Raw genomic sequence first — 17,124 nt, forward strand, 5'->3', positions numbered from 1 at the left:
AGACCCAGCAAAGACGAAGGGCCTGGACCAGCCATGCTCTTGTCCCCCAGAGTGGCATATCCCCTCACTAACCTCCTCACCCTAACATTTTTTCGCCAATGTTCCCTCACCAACACCCCCACGCCAAAGTCCCCTTGGCTCCCACTGCGAGTCCTACGGACCTGCTCACTCACAGGAACCACAGCGGCCCTGGGTGTTTTATATGACGTAGTCCTCGAATGTTTGCTGCCACCCCCACACACTACACAGAAGATACATAGTAAAGGTGTGAGGGGCGCTCCCATATCTCCAAACTGCTCCTTCCCAGGGGTAGCCATGCCGGGCACCTTCTGGGGCCAGGAGGCCACCTCCACAGGTGCAGCTGAGTCGGGAGAAGGCACCAATAGAAAAGCAGGCAACACACATAAATACGCCTCAGAAAAGAAAATAGATCGTTAATGACATGAAAAGATGGTCACCCTCAGATCTAGGAGGAGATAGTGAGCCCTGGCCGGTGTGGCTCAGTTGGTTGAAGCATTGTCCCATAAACCAAAAGTTCACAGGTTTGATTCCTGGTCAGGGCACATGCCAAGGTTGTGGGTTCAGTCCCCATTCAGAATATGTGCAAGAGGCAACCTACTGATGTTTCTCTCTCACATCAGTGTTTCTCTCCCTCTCTGTCCCTTCTCCCCTCTCCAAAATCAATAAGCATGTCCTCAGGTTGGGATAAAAAAAGAAGAAAGAAAAGATAGCAAGACTACACTAATGCCCATCTTCCACTTCCCAGGGCAAAACCCCGAGTTTGACAGCAGGCTGTGTTGGGAAGCACGGGAGTCCGCTCCTGCTGTGTACTGAGCAGCTAGAGGCCTGTGGAAGGACAGGTAGCACTGATTTCACTCATGCACCAGCCAGGGCAGCTCGACATTAGACCGCAGGGGCTCGGCCCCCACTCATGCTGAGGGCTGTGGGTCAGTAGGGCCACCCTTGCCCAGGGGGTTCATTCTGGGCTCAGACCATCACCTCCCCAGGAACTCTGACACACCAGCTGCTCCTCATTCTTACTGGCCCTGCATGTCACTGGGACTCAGCCACCCTATTCCACAGACACCTGTCTGCCACCCTACATCAGAAGTGACGCAATTAGAGGGAACCTGTTACTCCATGGGGGCTGTGCCCATGCTCAACCCCAAGACCACCTCACCAGGTCACTAGGTACCCTGCACCAAGCCCCAGGTGCTCGGAGTGGCGATTGACTGGTTTCAGGCCCCATCACACCTCACACGTGGGGCACTGGAGCCAGCATGTCTTCTCATGCTGCTGCTGCCCCCACTTCCTCTCATCTCCCCTGCTCACCCTCATCACCAGTCCCCACCCCTGCCCACCCCTGCCCACTGGGCTCAGCCCTTTCCCCCAAACCCCAAACACTGTACACAGGCAGTGGTGTGTTGTGACTTTACTAGAGGCCACAGGTGATGGTGGGCAACCCCACCAACCTCAGACAGGCCCCACCTACCCCCATGCCCACCATCTGGGCCTCACAAGGACCGTCTCCAAAGGCCACCCTGTCTTGTCAGGTGAGCTGGATCGGAAGGGAGAGGGGGCGCTGGGGGCACTGAGTCCAGTGAGGCCCCTCCTGGCCATCACTCCTGCCGCTCCCCTACACGGTCCAGCACCAGCTCGGCCTGGGTCTTGGCTTCCTGCAGGAGGCTGGAAATGCGCTGGCGGACCTGACAGACGAGGGGCCCAGTCAGCACCCTGCAACTTTGCCCATCCCTGCTGACCCAGGTTCTCCCTGCCACCTCCTTGAGCCACCTCTGGCCCAAGCTCCCTGGACTGTCCACTCAGATGATTAGGCCATCCCGAGCTTCCCCACAGGCCTCCTGCTGGAGATGGGAGGGGCTCTTCTTCTGTCCTGAGACTTGGGGACAGGCAGGCCCCAGGCTCCCCCCCATCCTGGTCTTCCCACTTCAGCTATGACTGCTAAGGGTAGGGCTCTGTTCCCAAGGCCCAAGGGGCAGTGCTCAGGTGGTCAGTCCTTTAACTCAGTGCCCACGCGATAAACAGTGACTTCCCTAAGGATGGCCAACGTCATCAGCGTGGCTGGACCAGGCAAATGGGGACAGAGCCTGGCCCTGAAAAGGCCACTGTGCCCTCAGTCCCAGCCTTGAAATAGCTTCTTAACAATTCTCTCAAAACCACAGAGAGAAATTGCACCACTTGGTGGTGGCAGGGGCTGGGGCAGGGGAACAGGGCGCTAAGGGGTTTGGAGTCTTCTTTATTGGAGTGACAACAATGTTCCAGAACTAGACAGAAGTGGTGAATTCACAACATTCTAAGTATGCTAAATCCCTGAACTGTACATTTTAAACTGGAAAATTGTATGTTCTGTAAATTTTACCTCAATAACAATAACAATGAAAGTACAGTGAATGCCAAAGCTGAGATAACTTCGTCGGTGAGCAACTGTTCTTTGAGGCCCTGTGTTGCGGGTGCCAGGGTCTGGCCTGGCCAGAGTCCAGGGGACCCTGGGCCCAGGCAGCCCCACTAGTCAGGTAGGCACTGTGGGCAGTCTCGAGGTAGCCAGGCCACAGCTCCATCAAGGGCACGGGGGCCCCAATCCCGGCAGCTTCCCAGTCCCCACTCAGGACTGGCTCAAGTCCAGACACAGCCCCACGGTGAAGGAAAAGGCACTGCCACCTGCCTCCACAGAAACCCCTAGAGAGGACAACAGCTGCCCTCCAACCAGGCCTCGTCCACCTGCAGGAAGCTAGACAGACACTTCCTCTGAAGGCCTGTTGCCAGAGGCTCTGGCCCACGGCTATAAACCATGGCCACAAACCACAGCCCCAAGGGGCTCCAGCAGGCCCCTCCATGGGGCCAGCCCTGAGCGCCTGCAGCTCACCTGGTCCTTGAACTTGTCATCACTGATGTCCTTCAGGTTGATGAGCACGTTGAAATACGCACCAAACACACCTGTCTCCAGGGCCTTGGCCGCCACCTGCAAGGCCACAGGGACAGGGCTAGGGGACAGCAAGTCTTGTGCTTTGGGGCCTGGGCTGGGCAGCAGCATCTGGCATCCTGGTGCATGCCTGCCCCTCTGAGCCCTCACACCTCATCAGCAATGACAGCACACCGATCACTGAGGGCCCCCCAGAGGCAGCTGGGCAGCCCATCTGAGGACACCTGCCTGCATCCCGCAGCAGGGACTAGGCTCCAGCCTTGTCATCCCAGAGGACAGGGCTAATGACCACAGCTGACTCTCCACCTTCAAGCTTAGAAATGGAGGCCCCTCTTATCTGAGCAAGGTCCAGCCTCCCAGCACATCAGCTTCAGGGCAGCCTGGGCCCACTCCTGGATCAAAACCCCAGGTGTGGAAGTGATGGGGGATGGAGTGAACCTGGTGGCCCATCATTTGGTAGGAGCATGGCCCTCCCAGAGGGTCCCTGGACCCCGTGCCATCCAACATGCAGAGGCTCACACTCAGCTGACCCAGGCCCACATCTCACTGGCCACAGTGCTCCCTGACCTGATGCACCAAATGTTGCGTGGTGCCCGGGCCTGGGTGGAGCTGGCCACAGGTAGGGGCCTCACCAATGAGCTCCAACATGTTAGACGTTCACAGAATCCCACAGGGCAAGGAGAGCTCAGGCTGATGCCCACGGGGGAACCTGGAATGGGGGCATGGGGGGTGACCACAGCCTTTGTGCCCAGGTGGCTTCCGTTCTTGACAAATCCCATGCAGCCACCTTCCCAGGCAAGGAGGGGACACTTCTCTGCAGCCTCAAGACCAGACATGGAAAACAAGTGTCTCACTTATAAAGACCTTACACACTGCAGGGTCTGAGTGTGAGCTGCAGAAATCGCAGACCTGAGCCCTCCGCACACGGGCTGCGGACCGTGTGATGTGTACACGTCCGAGAGCTGTCTTCCCATTTCCTAGAACCAGGAGGCCAGGAGGAGGGAGCGGGGGAGGCACAGAGAGGGTCAGGGGTGGACTCTTGAGTTACTTGTCTGTCCTGCAACCTTAAGCAAACTCCTGAGTTCTCCATCTTCAAACGAGATTAACACACCAAGACCACCTGGGACGGGCTCCCGCCCAGGCCTCACTCGGTAAACACCCATGAACATCTGTGACTGCCCAGTGACCCACCACAGTGGGAGGCCAGGCTCCACCATGTACCTGCAGGTCTGACCGGCAGGCCAAGTTCACACACAGGGCCAGCTCCTGCAGCACCGGCCACAGCGAGGCCACCGTCTCCGCCAGCTCCAGAGGCACGGCCACTGCCTGTCTCAGCCCCTTCTGCAGGGCAGCTGCTCGTCTGGAACCAAGAGGGGACCAAGGGTTGCAGCCCAGGTCATTCAGGAACCCCACCCTGGACCCCACTCCTGCAGCTCTGAGCAGACGCACAATAGGAAAGTCATTCTTTAACCACAAATGCATGCCCAGAAAATGGCTTAATTGGAAGTGAAGTCCTTTCAAGGAGCCTGGATGTCCTCCTGCCCCACAGTAGCTGGGGCTACACCCACCTGTCCCTCTCCTCAGGTGTGCTCTTAGGCAACTTCATCGCCTCCTGCCGGAACAAAGCACAGAAACACATGGGGTGAGGGGAAGCCAGATCCGGCCACACGGGACCTGGGCAGGGCGGGAGCAGCCTCTCAGAGTGCCCACATCGCCAACTTGGCTGGCATTTCCACATGGCACAGACATCACTTTGGGAAGAGCGCTTCTGTTGGGTTCGTGGTTTAAAGTTCTTGGTGTTGGGCCCCCATCAAGGAAGATGACCTGGCTCAGGGACCCCACAGAGGGCACTAAGGGACTGGAGAGAAAGGGCTGGCAGCTGGGCAGGGTTGCCAACCCCAAAGGGGTCTTGTGAGGTCCCTGCATCCTGCCCCTCCCACAGCACCCAGCCTGCAGTCACTGCTCAGAAATGACCCAGGCAACAGTACGGCCCCCAAAGTCTAGACATAAAGGTTCAGACTGTGTCCCTCCCTCCCCCAAAGGTGCCTCTGCTGGGAGTGGCCACACCAGTCTTGTCACTCCCCACACAATGTGCTCAAAGCTCTCTGACAGCTGCGCAGACAGGCCGCCTTGTCTGTGCCCCCCTGTGCTGTGAGCATGGCTGTGTCCAGGACCTGCCCTCCTGAAGGATGCCTGGATGCGTCCAAGGGCACACAGCTTTCTCTCCTCTGATCACCACTGACCATGTTCTGGCCCCTCTGGGCACTCACCATGCAGGCCCCAAAGGCCTGGGCATCTGCATCCACCAGCGCTGTCAGCTTGGCTGAGGCTGCGTGGAAGGGTGGGATCAGGCGACGCATGGCCGCATCCAAGTGCTCAAACTGGCGCCGCCCATAGGTCATCAGGCCAGCCATGCAGGCCAGCGAGGCACCCTGTGGAGGGGCAAGTTGAGGGACTAGGACCCCTGCTGCCACCCAGTCCTTGTCTACCACCCCCACCACCCCTGTCCCCACTCCCGTCCCTTCCTCCTGCTTGAGCTCACCATGGCTGCACTGGCCGCTGACACTGAGCCGCCCCCTGGGGTTGCCGAGCGGGCGCCCACCTCTTGGACAAAGGCATGCAGGGACTTGTCCACCAAGCTCTGCTCAGGCCTGCTCTCAGGGACCAGGTATCTGTGGGACCCAGGAGGGACAGGGATGGGGCCTGGGTGGTAACTACAGACTGTCAAGGAAGGTCTGGCTTAGACGCTGGTCCTTAACTCCCACCCCCTACCCCATCCTCACCAACATGAGAAAGGGGACACAGTCCCAGTTTGCAGAGCAACTGCAGCCTAGGGTGCGGGGGGAGCTGTGATCACCCTGGAAGCCCCCTGAGGACAGAGTGGGACCTTGTTGGGGCCTCACTGCACCCCCCAACCAGCCCCCAACCCCACGGATGGCACCCAGGTGTTTGCTGAGAATAAGTGACCAAGAGAAGGCCAGCAGGGTGGGGGGCAAAGGGGGCCTGGGGGAGCAAGCTCACTCGATGATCCGTTCTTTAGGATTGAAGGGGGACAAGGAGTCCAGGCCCAGCCTGTTCACCACCTGGAAAAGAAGGGGCTGCTGGCTGACAAGTCACCTCAGCCCACCCCCCACACATAAGGAAGGCCACCGAAAGCTCAGTCCCACCACAGTTCACAGCAGCATTCCCACCCTGGTCGGCCGCTGTGGGGGGAGTGAGTCCAGGATGAGCCGGCCACACCCTCGCCTGCTAGTGGCCCTGCCGACCACTGCTGGCTCCTGTCCACACTGGGCCCACCCGGGAGAGACCCTAGCCCAGAGCAGGCACCTCGTCCCTGCCAGACCCTCTGACGCATTTGCCCATGGGTGTTACTCCAGAGGGAAACCGATGTCTAGAGAGAGGAGCTGGCCCTTTGACCCCTCAGCACCTGGCCCTCATCCCGAACCACGAGGGCCTTCCCACCTGTCCCACAGGTGATACCGGGTGCAGGAGCTCGTTGCGGACAGGGCCAGCAGCACTGCCTCTTTGGACAAGGTTTCATTTCCTCAGGTGTCAACAACTAACTAGCCTTTAAAGCCTAGCAGCTGCCTGCTTTGCCTAAACATAAGATTTGTTACGCAAGGAAGAGTGAATTTTACCTAAACTCAAAATGAAATTGGAACAATCCCCACTTAAGATTAGAATTCCTTCCACTAAAAAACATTCAAAACACTTTATGGTGCCGTATGCCAGCAACAAAGGCCCAGCTCTTTCTAAGCCAAACAGGCTGACATTTCCACAAAAAATAAAAAATAAAAATAGAAGGTGGCAAGTGCTGCTTAGGAGGAACAAGCCGGCAGGGTCCCACGGGTGGTCGTGAGGTGTCTCCAAACACGTGGGGACAGGCGCAGAGGCCCTTGGAGAGTGTGCTTGTGGACTCATCGTAGGCAAAGCCCTGCTGACACACAAAACCCCAGAGAGATGGACCGAATCTGTAAAATGAAAGGAAACACCCAGCTAAGCTGGCAGAGAGTAAAGGAAATCACTCAAGGCCAGTAGGGACCAGAAAGGTGAGCCAGAAAGGCCTGCTCGCCCCAAGGCTGGGTCCATCCTAGGGACACCTGAGCACCTCCAGTGGCCCCTCCTAAGGAGGGAAGGATTGAGCTTCAACAAATGGGCACCGGACAGCAGAGCCCTGAAAGGCGACATCTCCAAGCGTGGACCAGAATAGCAACCCTCTGAAGGACACAGCTGGGGCTCAACCCTGTCTCTGCCTTCCCTTTGGGGAAGCAGAAAACCATCTCTCCTGGAAACCGTGGCCCTGAGCCACCCTGACATAGGCGCGGGCCTCGCTCTCACTGAGCTCACAAGCCGTGAGCATCCAAAGAAGCAAGCACGAGACTCCATCTAAAGTGGCCCATTATCTAAGAAAAAGAAAATCAAAACAATGAAGAGTAAAATGACAACAAACTCACAACTATCAACAGCTGAGTCTAAACAACAAAAACAGATTAAGCAAACAACTAGAATAGGAACAGAATCACAGAAATGGAGATCACATGGAGGGTTATCAGCAGGGAGGGGTGGGGAGAATGGGGGGAAGGTACAGGGAGTAAGAAGCACAATTGGTAGGCACAAAAATAGACAGGGGGATGTTAAGAATAGTATAGGAAATGAAGAAGCTAAAGAATTTATATGTACGACCCATGGACATGAAGTAAGGGGGAGATTTCTGGAGGGAATGGGGCTATCAGGAGGAGGGGGGCAAAGAAAAAATGGGACAACTGTATAGCATAATGAATAAAATGGACTTAATAAAAAGTAAATTTTATGATAAAAAGAAAATAAATGAAAAGGCCCCCGTGGCAGTGTTCCCAAGCATCTAACCGGCAAACACTGACATCATACCCGGGAGTCTGAAACGACCACTGAGAAAGTCCCAAAGAGCCCACACTCCCCTCCCCCAAAATCACAAAACACCACAGGAGAGTCAGCAGGAACAATGGGCAAAACCAGACCTTTCAGCTAAACCATAGAAAGCAGTACGTTAAAAAATAGAAGAGAGCATCAAACATGTCGATAAGGAATACCTACAGGTGGCACAGGTGAAGGCTGTTTCTGGGATGAAGCCAGAAGGCCACTGCTGGCCCCGATACCTGTGGCTGGAATTTGGGGAGTCACGCACGGGGTGTTTGCAGATCCTGGAAGTCCCGCCCCACCGAGTACTTAACTAATTACAAGCGCAAAAACAGAAAGACGGCAGTGGAAAACTGGGTCTTGATGCCACCTCAACCAAGGACGCAAGTCATCCCCTGAGATAACGGGCACATGGCCTCCTGACCGGCCGCTCTGAGGGCCCGTCCCTGCTGTGCTGCTCCTGCATCGACGCGTGACCGCATCTGGTCGTGGGAAACGACAGGCCCGCACCTCTGAGGAACACTTTACAAAACAACTAGCTCATACTTTAAAGTCTGCCAAGGTCAATGAAGAACAGCCAGGAGGACTGGGGAGCTGTTCCCGATTAAAGGAGACAAAGACGTTGACAACTAAACGCACCGTGTCATCTGGATCCTGGAGCAGAGGATGAATATCTGTGAGGGAAATTATCGAGACACCGATGGAATTGATTTATAGCCTATAGATTAGATGCTAGAATTTGTATTAATATTGAGGTTCCTGATATGAGTAATTATACTGCAGTTGTGTAAGGGAATGTTCTGTTCTTAAGAAAAACACCCTGAATAAGTCAGCGGGAAAGGGGCACAGTGTCTTCAACCTACTCTCAAATGGTCCAGAAAAAAATAATATGATTATGTGTGAATACAGAGAGTAATAAAGCAAATGGAGCAAATTGCAAACACCTGGTGAGTCTGGACGGGAGAAAAGTGGCCCTGGTACTAGTCCTGCATCTTTCCTGGGAGTACAAAACCACACCAAAATGAAAAGTTACACAAACTTTTGTAAAAGCTACAAAGAGAATTTAAAAGAAAAAAAAAAGAAAGAGAATAAACTGGCCATGAACTGTACCAGTGCCTTGAAGTTAAGTTTGAGAAAAACACATTAATCCAGGGGGAAATGAACGGAAAGAAAGTAGAGAAAAGATAGAATATTTAGAAGACAGAAATTGCTTCTACAATATAATCAGTGTCCCTGAAGTAAAAGAACCAAATAACTGGGTCAAAAATATAATAAAAGAGAGTGTTTCTGAAAGGAAGTAACAATGAAATCCATAAATCTCAAGGAGCACCATTCCAAAGGGGAAATGACATAAAATAACTAAGAGCAACACATATGTAACAGCGTTACTGAATACCCAGGGTAAGTGGGGAATCCGCCAGGCATCAAGGAGAAAGGACAGGTCACCTCGAGCGGGGAGATGACCTCCCAAAGTGACATCCAATTCCAAAAGGCAGTAATTACAAATACGACCACAAGGTTCCCAGGGAAAGACAAGTGACTTGGAGTTTTGGTCGTCCAACTGTCTCCCAAGAGTAAAGTCACAGAAAGAAAGACATTCCCAAACATGCCGCAACCCACGGAAAGGCCACCCCGAGCCTTTCATTAAAAATCAGCTTATTGTGAGATCCAGCCAACAGACCAGCAAGGAGGCTGGCGGGAAATGAGAGGCACTGGTTGACCTTACTTACAGAACTGAGATTAGTTATCTGTGGATGTTTAATATAATTAACCTACATGGATATGGGTACAGAAGGTCAAGGCTATACATGTGACCATGTAAAAATAACACCACAATTTAAATCTGGAGCAAAGCTGGCCGCTCTCACAGTGCATTAGTCTTCTTGTCTTTCTTTGCCAAGTCAACAGACATTGCCTAAGTATTCACCAAGTGCTAAAAGAGTAAGTACGTTATTAAACTTAAAACTTTAACCACTTGGGACTAATAAATGAATTCAGCAAAGTAGCTGGATACCAAGTCAACACACATGAGTCAGCTGCATTTCTATACAGAGACAATGAGCAATCTGAAAAAGAACTTATAAAAGCAACTTCACTTGCAATAGTATCCAAAAGAATAAAATACCTAGGGATTCATCAGCCCCGCAGGGGAAGGACTTACACAGCGAAAACTGCAAAGCACTGATGAAAGAATTTAAAGCCATAAAAACAATGAAAACGCGTCCCTGCTCACGGACGGAGGGTGTCATATTGTTAGGATGGCGATGCCACCCAGCAACTTTCAGGCTCAGGGGCATCGTCACACTCCCCACAACATGTTTTGCAGACACAGAAAAGCCCGTCCTGGGTGGTGGTGATGGGCTGCACGGCATTATGAGTGTATTTAATATTATTAAACTATACGCTTACAAATAGTTAAGATGACAGATTTTATGTTCTGCGTATTTTACCATAATAAAAAAAAATTAAGCACCAAAAGAACCTCCCTGGAAAATGCGGTACCTCAAAAAAATTCAGGAAATAGAGAAAGAAGAAAAGGTAGGAATAAATATTGTGTGTTTATTTTTCCATTTTCATAGAAGGTGGTCAATGTACTGATAAAAATCAATACATTTGAAATTTTGGATATAATTTTAAAATGGAAAGAACTCAATGAAAAGAGGTAAGTATATTAAATTATAATAGTAATCACCAGCATACCTAAAAAGTAGACTAACTTCCATATACAGTAACCAGAAGGACACACCCACACACACACCCCGACATGCCTGAAAATAGGACAAAAGTAAGTCCAGGCACACCCGCTACATTGGCAAATACTCAAAAATAACTTTAACTACCAAACAAAAACTGCTGGAGAAATCCAATCGTTGCTCAATGTCAGAAACGCACTCAAATGGGAGGAGCGCCAGGCTGGTGGAACCCAAGGCAAAGCTGTCACGTGGGACACGTGGAACCATAAAAGTCTGTGGACCCAGGTGCCAGAGATTCACTCCCACACCTGGAAGTGTGAGGGGGCTGGAGGTGAGGTGGCTCCAGAACCACAGGGAAGAAAGGGAGGCCAAAAGACAGTCCTCCCGCCAGAATTTCTACAAGACTGAGCACATTTTAGGTCACAAAGCAAACCTCAATGGTGCCCCCCAAATACAAATAGTGTGGTCTCAGCTTCTAAGCGCAGACAATAAAACAAAGGAGGAGTGAGTCCGGGCCCCAGGGACAGGGCTGCGGGCCCATGTGTGGGCACTGCCAGCACCCAGACCTGCTCCTGCAGCCTGGAGTTCACTCAACGGCTCCCACTCAGCCCTCTGCCTGCTCCCCACCCTCCCGCAGATCCCTCCCTTGGGGGCACAGCTCACCAGCCTGATCCGGTGCTCCTCCTCCAGGATGAAAAGGTTCTCCTTCTCACAGTAGAAGGCAGCAGCATCCAGGAGGGCCTTCAGGGGCACCAGGCCCACCAGCTGCGAGCCCACCACTGGGAGGTTCAGTTCCTGCAGAGGTCAGCCAGCATCAGCCCCCAGGGGACTGGGCATGAGAACTCCCAGGAGGGTGGTGGGGACACCGCCCTGCTCACCTGGAGGGATCTCCCAACCAGGAGGGGGCACCACTGCTCACCTGGGCTTCTCGGCAGGTCTCCTCATAGACCGTGTGCAGCCCTGTGACCTCAAAATCCAGGAGGTTCGTGGACAGCTGAGCCAGGTTCTTTTCATCCAGGTACCAGCCAATGCCCTGAACCTTTTTCAGACGTCCTGGCTGCAAAGGAGACAAGCCTTTCTCAGCCCGTGCCCTGTCCAACACCTCCTGGTTCCTGGTGCTGAGAGCTACTTGCCCCTGCATCCCCCAGCTGGCCAGGGGTCCCCTTCCTCCCGAGAGGCCTGGACAAGGCAGGCAAGGACACAGGCAGGTGCATTGGCCCACTTTGGCCCACTTTGCCCCACAGATGTGTGGTGCGCCCGATGGCCAAGCTACACATGGCCCACTCCCCACTCTCCCACTCTCTCATCGGAGCCAGCAGAAAGGGGCTGCCTGAGACAGGAAAACTGAGGCCCCAAAGGGCCAGGCTCCAGGATGCCTACCCCACGGCACCAGGCTCAGACGAGGCCCTGCTTCTTGGTTAACACTCCACCCACATTGCCCCGGGGGCCAGCCTGAGGCCATCCCTACACAGCTCCAAACTTCCATTTGTTCCCTTCCTTCCATTGAACCCCTCGCTCCAGAGGGGCTCTGGGCCCCTCATCCTTGGGCTGACTCAGCCCATCTGAGGAGGCACCTCTTACCTTGACTTCAGAGCAGAAGGAAGATTTGGGTTCTCCCTGCTTCTGTGTTGTGCTCACACAATGGTGTCCGTGGGCTGGGGACCTGGGGGAGCTGGGGCCTCTGGAGGTAGGGCCAGCAGGCCAGCAGGGCGTTGCCCTCCACCTCCTTAACCAGGTGTCCCTGTGTCTACCCGTGTCCAACTCAGACTTTCTAGAGCAGTTATGCTCCACCACGGAGACAGCTGCTGCTGTGGCAGACAGGGTGGGTCGGGGTCGCTAAGAGTATCTGGGGGCACACGGGAGTGGCTGGGGGGACCTGACAGTACCGAGGGTAGTATCTGAGAGTGACTACAGAAAGCAGCTGTCCTCCTTCCAGGACAGAAAAGCTGCAGTATTTTACCAGTAGGCACGGCCCTGCCTGCTTCCATGGAAAATGCCCTTTAAAGCAAATGCTCCCCCATTGCAAACATGGAACCCCATCCTGCCTCTTCCCACATGGCATGGACTCTGAGGCTGGGCTGGTCAGCAGGTCCACCCCATGGTGCCACATAGCCTCTGATCCTCTCCCTGTGCCCCTGGTGGCCCATGGAACGAGCCCAGCCCATAGTGATGGCAGGTGAGCCTGGCTGCCTCTCACCTGGTCCTTCCCCCGGCCCTGCTCCCGTAGGTTGAGGGCGATGCGGTGGGCCTGCTCCTTGGTGCTGAGCAGGTTGATGTTGAAGGCGAGGAGGAACTTCCGTGCCCCTGTGGCAGTGGCCCCCCAGCTGGGGACAAAGGTGCTGGGGCCGAAGTCGGGCGCCCACTCAGCCTGCTTGAGCTGTGGAAAGACTCACCCTGGGGTGCTGCACTCCATGGAAGGGGTGCCCCGCTAGGGTTGGGGGAGGGGGAAGGAAGAGGGTACATACCCCTGCAGGGTTCACCCCAAACCCGCCCGCCATCGGAAAAACACGGCACCTTTTCAGGCAGGGCCTCATACTCCCCTGCCCGGATGGCCGGCAGGGTCCGGCGACTGGCCACCTGCGCTGCCTCGCCGTAGAGGTACACTGCAAGGGGGCCCGACTGGTCAGGCACTGGCAGCCGGGCAGTCCAGACCCCCATTCCCAGAGGAGAACCGAGGCAGGCCATGCTCACTAGCCGCAGCTCCTGCCTCTCCAGAAGTGCCCTTTCTCTGTGGATGGTCACTGATGGACACTAGGCATGGGCTAGGACCACCCCTCTGCCCACCCTGGGGCAGGGCAGGCCCCACCCTTCTGCTCCTCCTATACAGATGTCCCTGCAAAAGCCATCGGCTGACCAGGAGAATTAGGGCATGCTACTGGGAGGGCATCCATATTTCTTTCTAAAATATATTTTCACTGTACAATAAATAGGGCCACAAGTTGAGGAAACTCACCACAAACTCCCAACGCCCGCACAAGCACAGTGGCAGGTGTGTGCTACCCCCAAATCTGCGTAGGGCGGGGCGTGCCCCCGAGCTCACGTGCCCTGTCCACTGCACACTCTGTTTCCAATTTGCCCCCATTTGTTCCCAGTCATTTTCTTGGTTAATCCCCCAAAGTGAGATGATTCCATTAAGAGGCACAGATTGATAGGGCCATTCACGCATCTTGCTAAATTACATCACAAACTGGCTGCTCTGCTCCCCACCCATCCCACCCCTCCTCGCCTCAGTCTGTGAGACCCCAGGGCCTCCCAGAGGCTGGGGCGCCCTATGCTTTTATCTCCTTATGGAGGAAGCAGAAATATTCTTCCCTGTCAGTTCACTGGTGGCAGGGGTTTTTCGTTTTGTTTTGTTTTGTTTTGTTTTGTTTTGAATAATCTGCATTTTTAAGGAGTCCCAAGCAGAGAAGGGTGAGAGATGCTGATGGGAACTGAAAGTGAAGAGAGGCTGGCTGGGGGAGCCCCTGGGGTCAGGGTGCCCCTCCTCAGGGGCCACTCACCTGGCACACTCAGCTCCTCTGCTAGCTGCTGGCCAAAGGCCTGGGCACAAAGCACACACTCAGCCATGCCAACGCCCCGCACCGGGATGAAGGGGCACACGTCCAGGGCACCCATCCGAGGGTGCTCTCCTGCAGAGACATGGGGGCTGAGCACCAGGAGGCCCAGCTGGGGGCCTGGCAGGGGCTCCCCCTCAGGCCCCCATCTGCCCCACCACCCACACTCCCGGCTGTTCACACTGACCACTGGGACCCTGGGAGAAGCAGGCCCCCAGTGTTTGGGCATCTGTGTTGTGTAAAAAATAACATAAATGGAGCCACTTCAAAATGCAGCCCGAGCTGCCTCCCAGAGGAACTGCCTTGCACATTTGGAAGGTTACAACAGGGCAAAATAACTTTTTGGACTGGGCCCAAAGCAACACTGTGCCCCAAACAACTATTTGCAAGGATAACAGAAAGCAGATATTAGGACTACGGGACCGAGACATTCTTTAGAATCAGTGTCACTGTGTTACCTGCACAATAGAACTGACTTCCTTTTATTGATGAAATAGTTCCCCTGCCCTTCTCATAAAGGCCCACTGTCTGTGTCTCCTAACCAGAACACTATCTGGGCTTCTGCCTGAACCAGTGCCTCCTGAGTTGCTAGTCTTTCTTTTTTTTTTTTTTTTTTAAATCCTCACCCGAGAATATAGAATATGTTTATTTGTTTGAGAGAGAGAGAGAGAGAAGAAGAGAGAGAAAGAAACATCGATGCGAGAAACATCTATCCATCACCTCCCCGACTCGTCCCAGCCGGGGATCAAACCTGCAACCCTTTGGTGTGTGGGGCAGCCCTTCAGCCAACGGAGCCACCTGGCCAGGGCCTGAGCAACTACTCTTTGATCTCAAATGAGTGGTGGTGTTTCTCACTTTGCCCTTTTACTTTCGGGTTAACAATGTAAGCCCTTCCCTCTCCTTAAAAACCGCAAAGAAACACAAAAGGGCTGCCAATGCCCTCAGAGAGTCCCGGCCAGGCTGGAGGGCCTTCTTGGCCCAGCACCGGCCATCCTGCCCTCCCTCCCCGACAGCTGGGTGTCTGTGCTGAGCCCCTCTGCCAGCCAGCAGCCCCCCTTCAAGATGGTGAACCCCTCCGCACTCCCCAGCACTTCTCTCCATCCCCCAGGCAGCTCCTCACTCTGAGATGTGCCCCCATCTCCTCTCCAGCTGTGGTCACTTGTGAATTCCCTGCCTGTGGGCCTGGCCTCCCCCCATGAGCGGTCAGAGACCTTGGACCCTGCTTGCCACCCTGACGTGTTTGGCTTTGCAGGCTGTTGACAGGTTGGTTTCCAGCAGGGCCAAGTGTTCACCTTGCCCTCACCCCCTGCCCCCAGGGCCTCACTGCCCAGAGTCACCAGGCACCTCCACCTGGCCCAGCAGGTTCCATGGGCTGCGTCTGAGACCCCTCAGAGGCTGTAGGGGTCCTCCCAGGACAATCCCCCAGACCCCAGGCCATGCCCTGTGGGAGAGATAGCCCCCCTCGCCTTTGTGCTTGCTCATGTCGATGAGCCGGAAGGCTGTCCGGGCAGCGTTGAGGGCCCCCTGCACCACATCCTCAGGAGGCCCCACGAAGGTGTAGACGGTGCGGTTGGTTGAGGGGCCGGCATCCACGTCCAGCAGCACGCAGCCTGGGGTCTGAGCCACAGCTTGGGAGATGGCATCAATCACCTGGGGGTGAGAGCCCGGCCCACACCTCGGTTTCCCCACTGGGAAGAGGGAATGGAAGATTCAGAGGTGGCTGTCTCTCTCCTGTCCCCCACCCACCCGAAGGTGTTCCTAGCGAGCTGGCACTGAGCACTTGGGAATTCCCAAAAGAGCAGGAGCCTGGGGAGACCCACGGCCAGCTGTAGTTGCTGAGGAGGGGGCAATGAGTGGCACCCTCCAGGAGAAACTGGGGCAGAAAGTAGAACAGACAGGGGAGCTGCCTGGGCTCCAAGAAGGTGACCAGTAGGCCCAGGTCACAGAGGTCAGGGCTCCAGCCCCTCCAAGAGGCCTCCAGTGGGAGTAGCTGCATCGGAGGGCAGGCATGAAAGGCCTGGAACCTTCTGAGGTGACAGAAAAGCCCCGTGGTTAGAATCGGGGTTCAGTGTATGAACTGTTCTGTGGCCCTCAGTAGCCTGCCTGAAATCTGTGTGCCTCAGTTTCCTCGTAGGTGCTCCGAGGGTAACAACGGTGCTCAACCTGAGAAGCTGTGGGGAGGGGAAGATGGAGGAACTATGGTGAGGACCCTCAAACGGCCCTGTAGGTGGGGGGTGGGGGCCCCATTTTCACAAGAGGCCAAGTGATTTGTCCAAACCTGGGGTCAGGCCCCTGCCTGAGGTCAGTCACTTCTGTTTCCCACACTCACGGGGCATGTGTGTCACTGTAGTGACAGGAGGTGGTCCCTTTTGAGAGAAGAGAGGGTCCCCAACCCCACACCTTGCGCTGCCCCCAGCCTGCCCCCCAGCACCTCACCTCCTGGTTGTTCCCCTCCGAGAAGTTGGGGACACATTCCACCAGGCGAGACATGGTCTGAGCCTTGATCTTTGATCGGGCACTGCTCTCACGAAGCAGGAGGGGAGGAAGGATGGGCTCTCTGTGTCCTGCAGCGCCTTTACACTCCCCACCGGGCTGCTCATTAACCAGCAGCCCTGGTGAGGAGAGAGGGACAGGCTGGTCCCCCAGCAAACACCAAGCAGTCTGGGCGGGGCAGAACCAGGACCCACAGTGAGGCTGACGATTTTGGAGGAGGAGGAGGGATCACTCTGTCCAGGGTGGGAACCCCTGAAAGAAGCATCAGTGACCAGGATCCCCAGTGGAGAAAAGTCCCCACCAGACCTCAACCTCAGGTCCACTGAGAGTCCACTCCCAACCGGGCCCGTGGCCAGAGCTGGCCCTCTGTGTGACCTCCCTCATGACCCTCCAGGTGGCCCTCTGGGCCTCCGTTTCTTCATGCAAACACCCAAGCCTCAGGGCGTCCGAGGGACAAGAAGGGCACTGTGAGGCTGCATCCCTGGCCTGGCTCCGGGCAGAGGCCAGCGCAGCCTGGCCCAGCAAGGGAGGGGGAGGGGAGTGAGTGTGT

General features: G+C 55.2%; 1 protein-coding gene across 1 annotated transcript; it reads right to left on the bottom strand.

The window, feature by feature from the left end:
- Positions 1 to 1,423: 1,423 nt before the first annotated feature.
- On the bottom strand, positions 1,424 to 16,673 carry FTCD (formimidoyltransferase cyclodeaminase). Its single transcript, XM_024560034.4, has 14 exons — positions 16,518 to 16,673; positions 15,548 to 15,731; positions 14,028 to 14,156; positions 13,042 to 13,130; positions 12,725 to 12,904; positions 11,447 to 11,584; positions 11,191 to 11,322; positions 5,960 to 6,021; positions 5,481 to 5,610; positions 5,209 to 5,370; positions 4,507 to 4,550; positions 4,160 to 4,298; positions 2,882 to 2,977; positions 1,424 to 1,706 (listed from the first exon to the last, which is right to left on the bottom strand). Exons 1-14 carry the CDS (start codon positions 16,569 to 16,571, stop codon positions 1,620 to 1,622), a joined length of 1,626 nt encoding a protein of 541 aa, XP_024415802.2. The 5' UTR covers positions 16,572 to 16,673; the 3' UTR covers positions 1,424 to 1,619.
- Positions 16,674 to 17,124: the final 451 nt, after the last annotated feature.

This window comes from Desmodus rotundus, chromosome 2 (genome assembly GCF_022682495.2).
Source record: "Desmodus rotundus isolate HL8 chromosome 2, HLdesRot8A.1, whole genome shotgun sequence".
Lineage (NCBI taxonomy): Eukaryota > Metazoa > Chordata > Mammalia > Chiroptera > Phyllostomidae > Desmodus > Desmodus rotundus.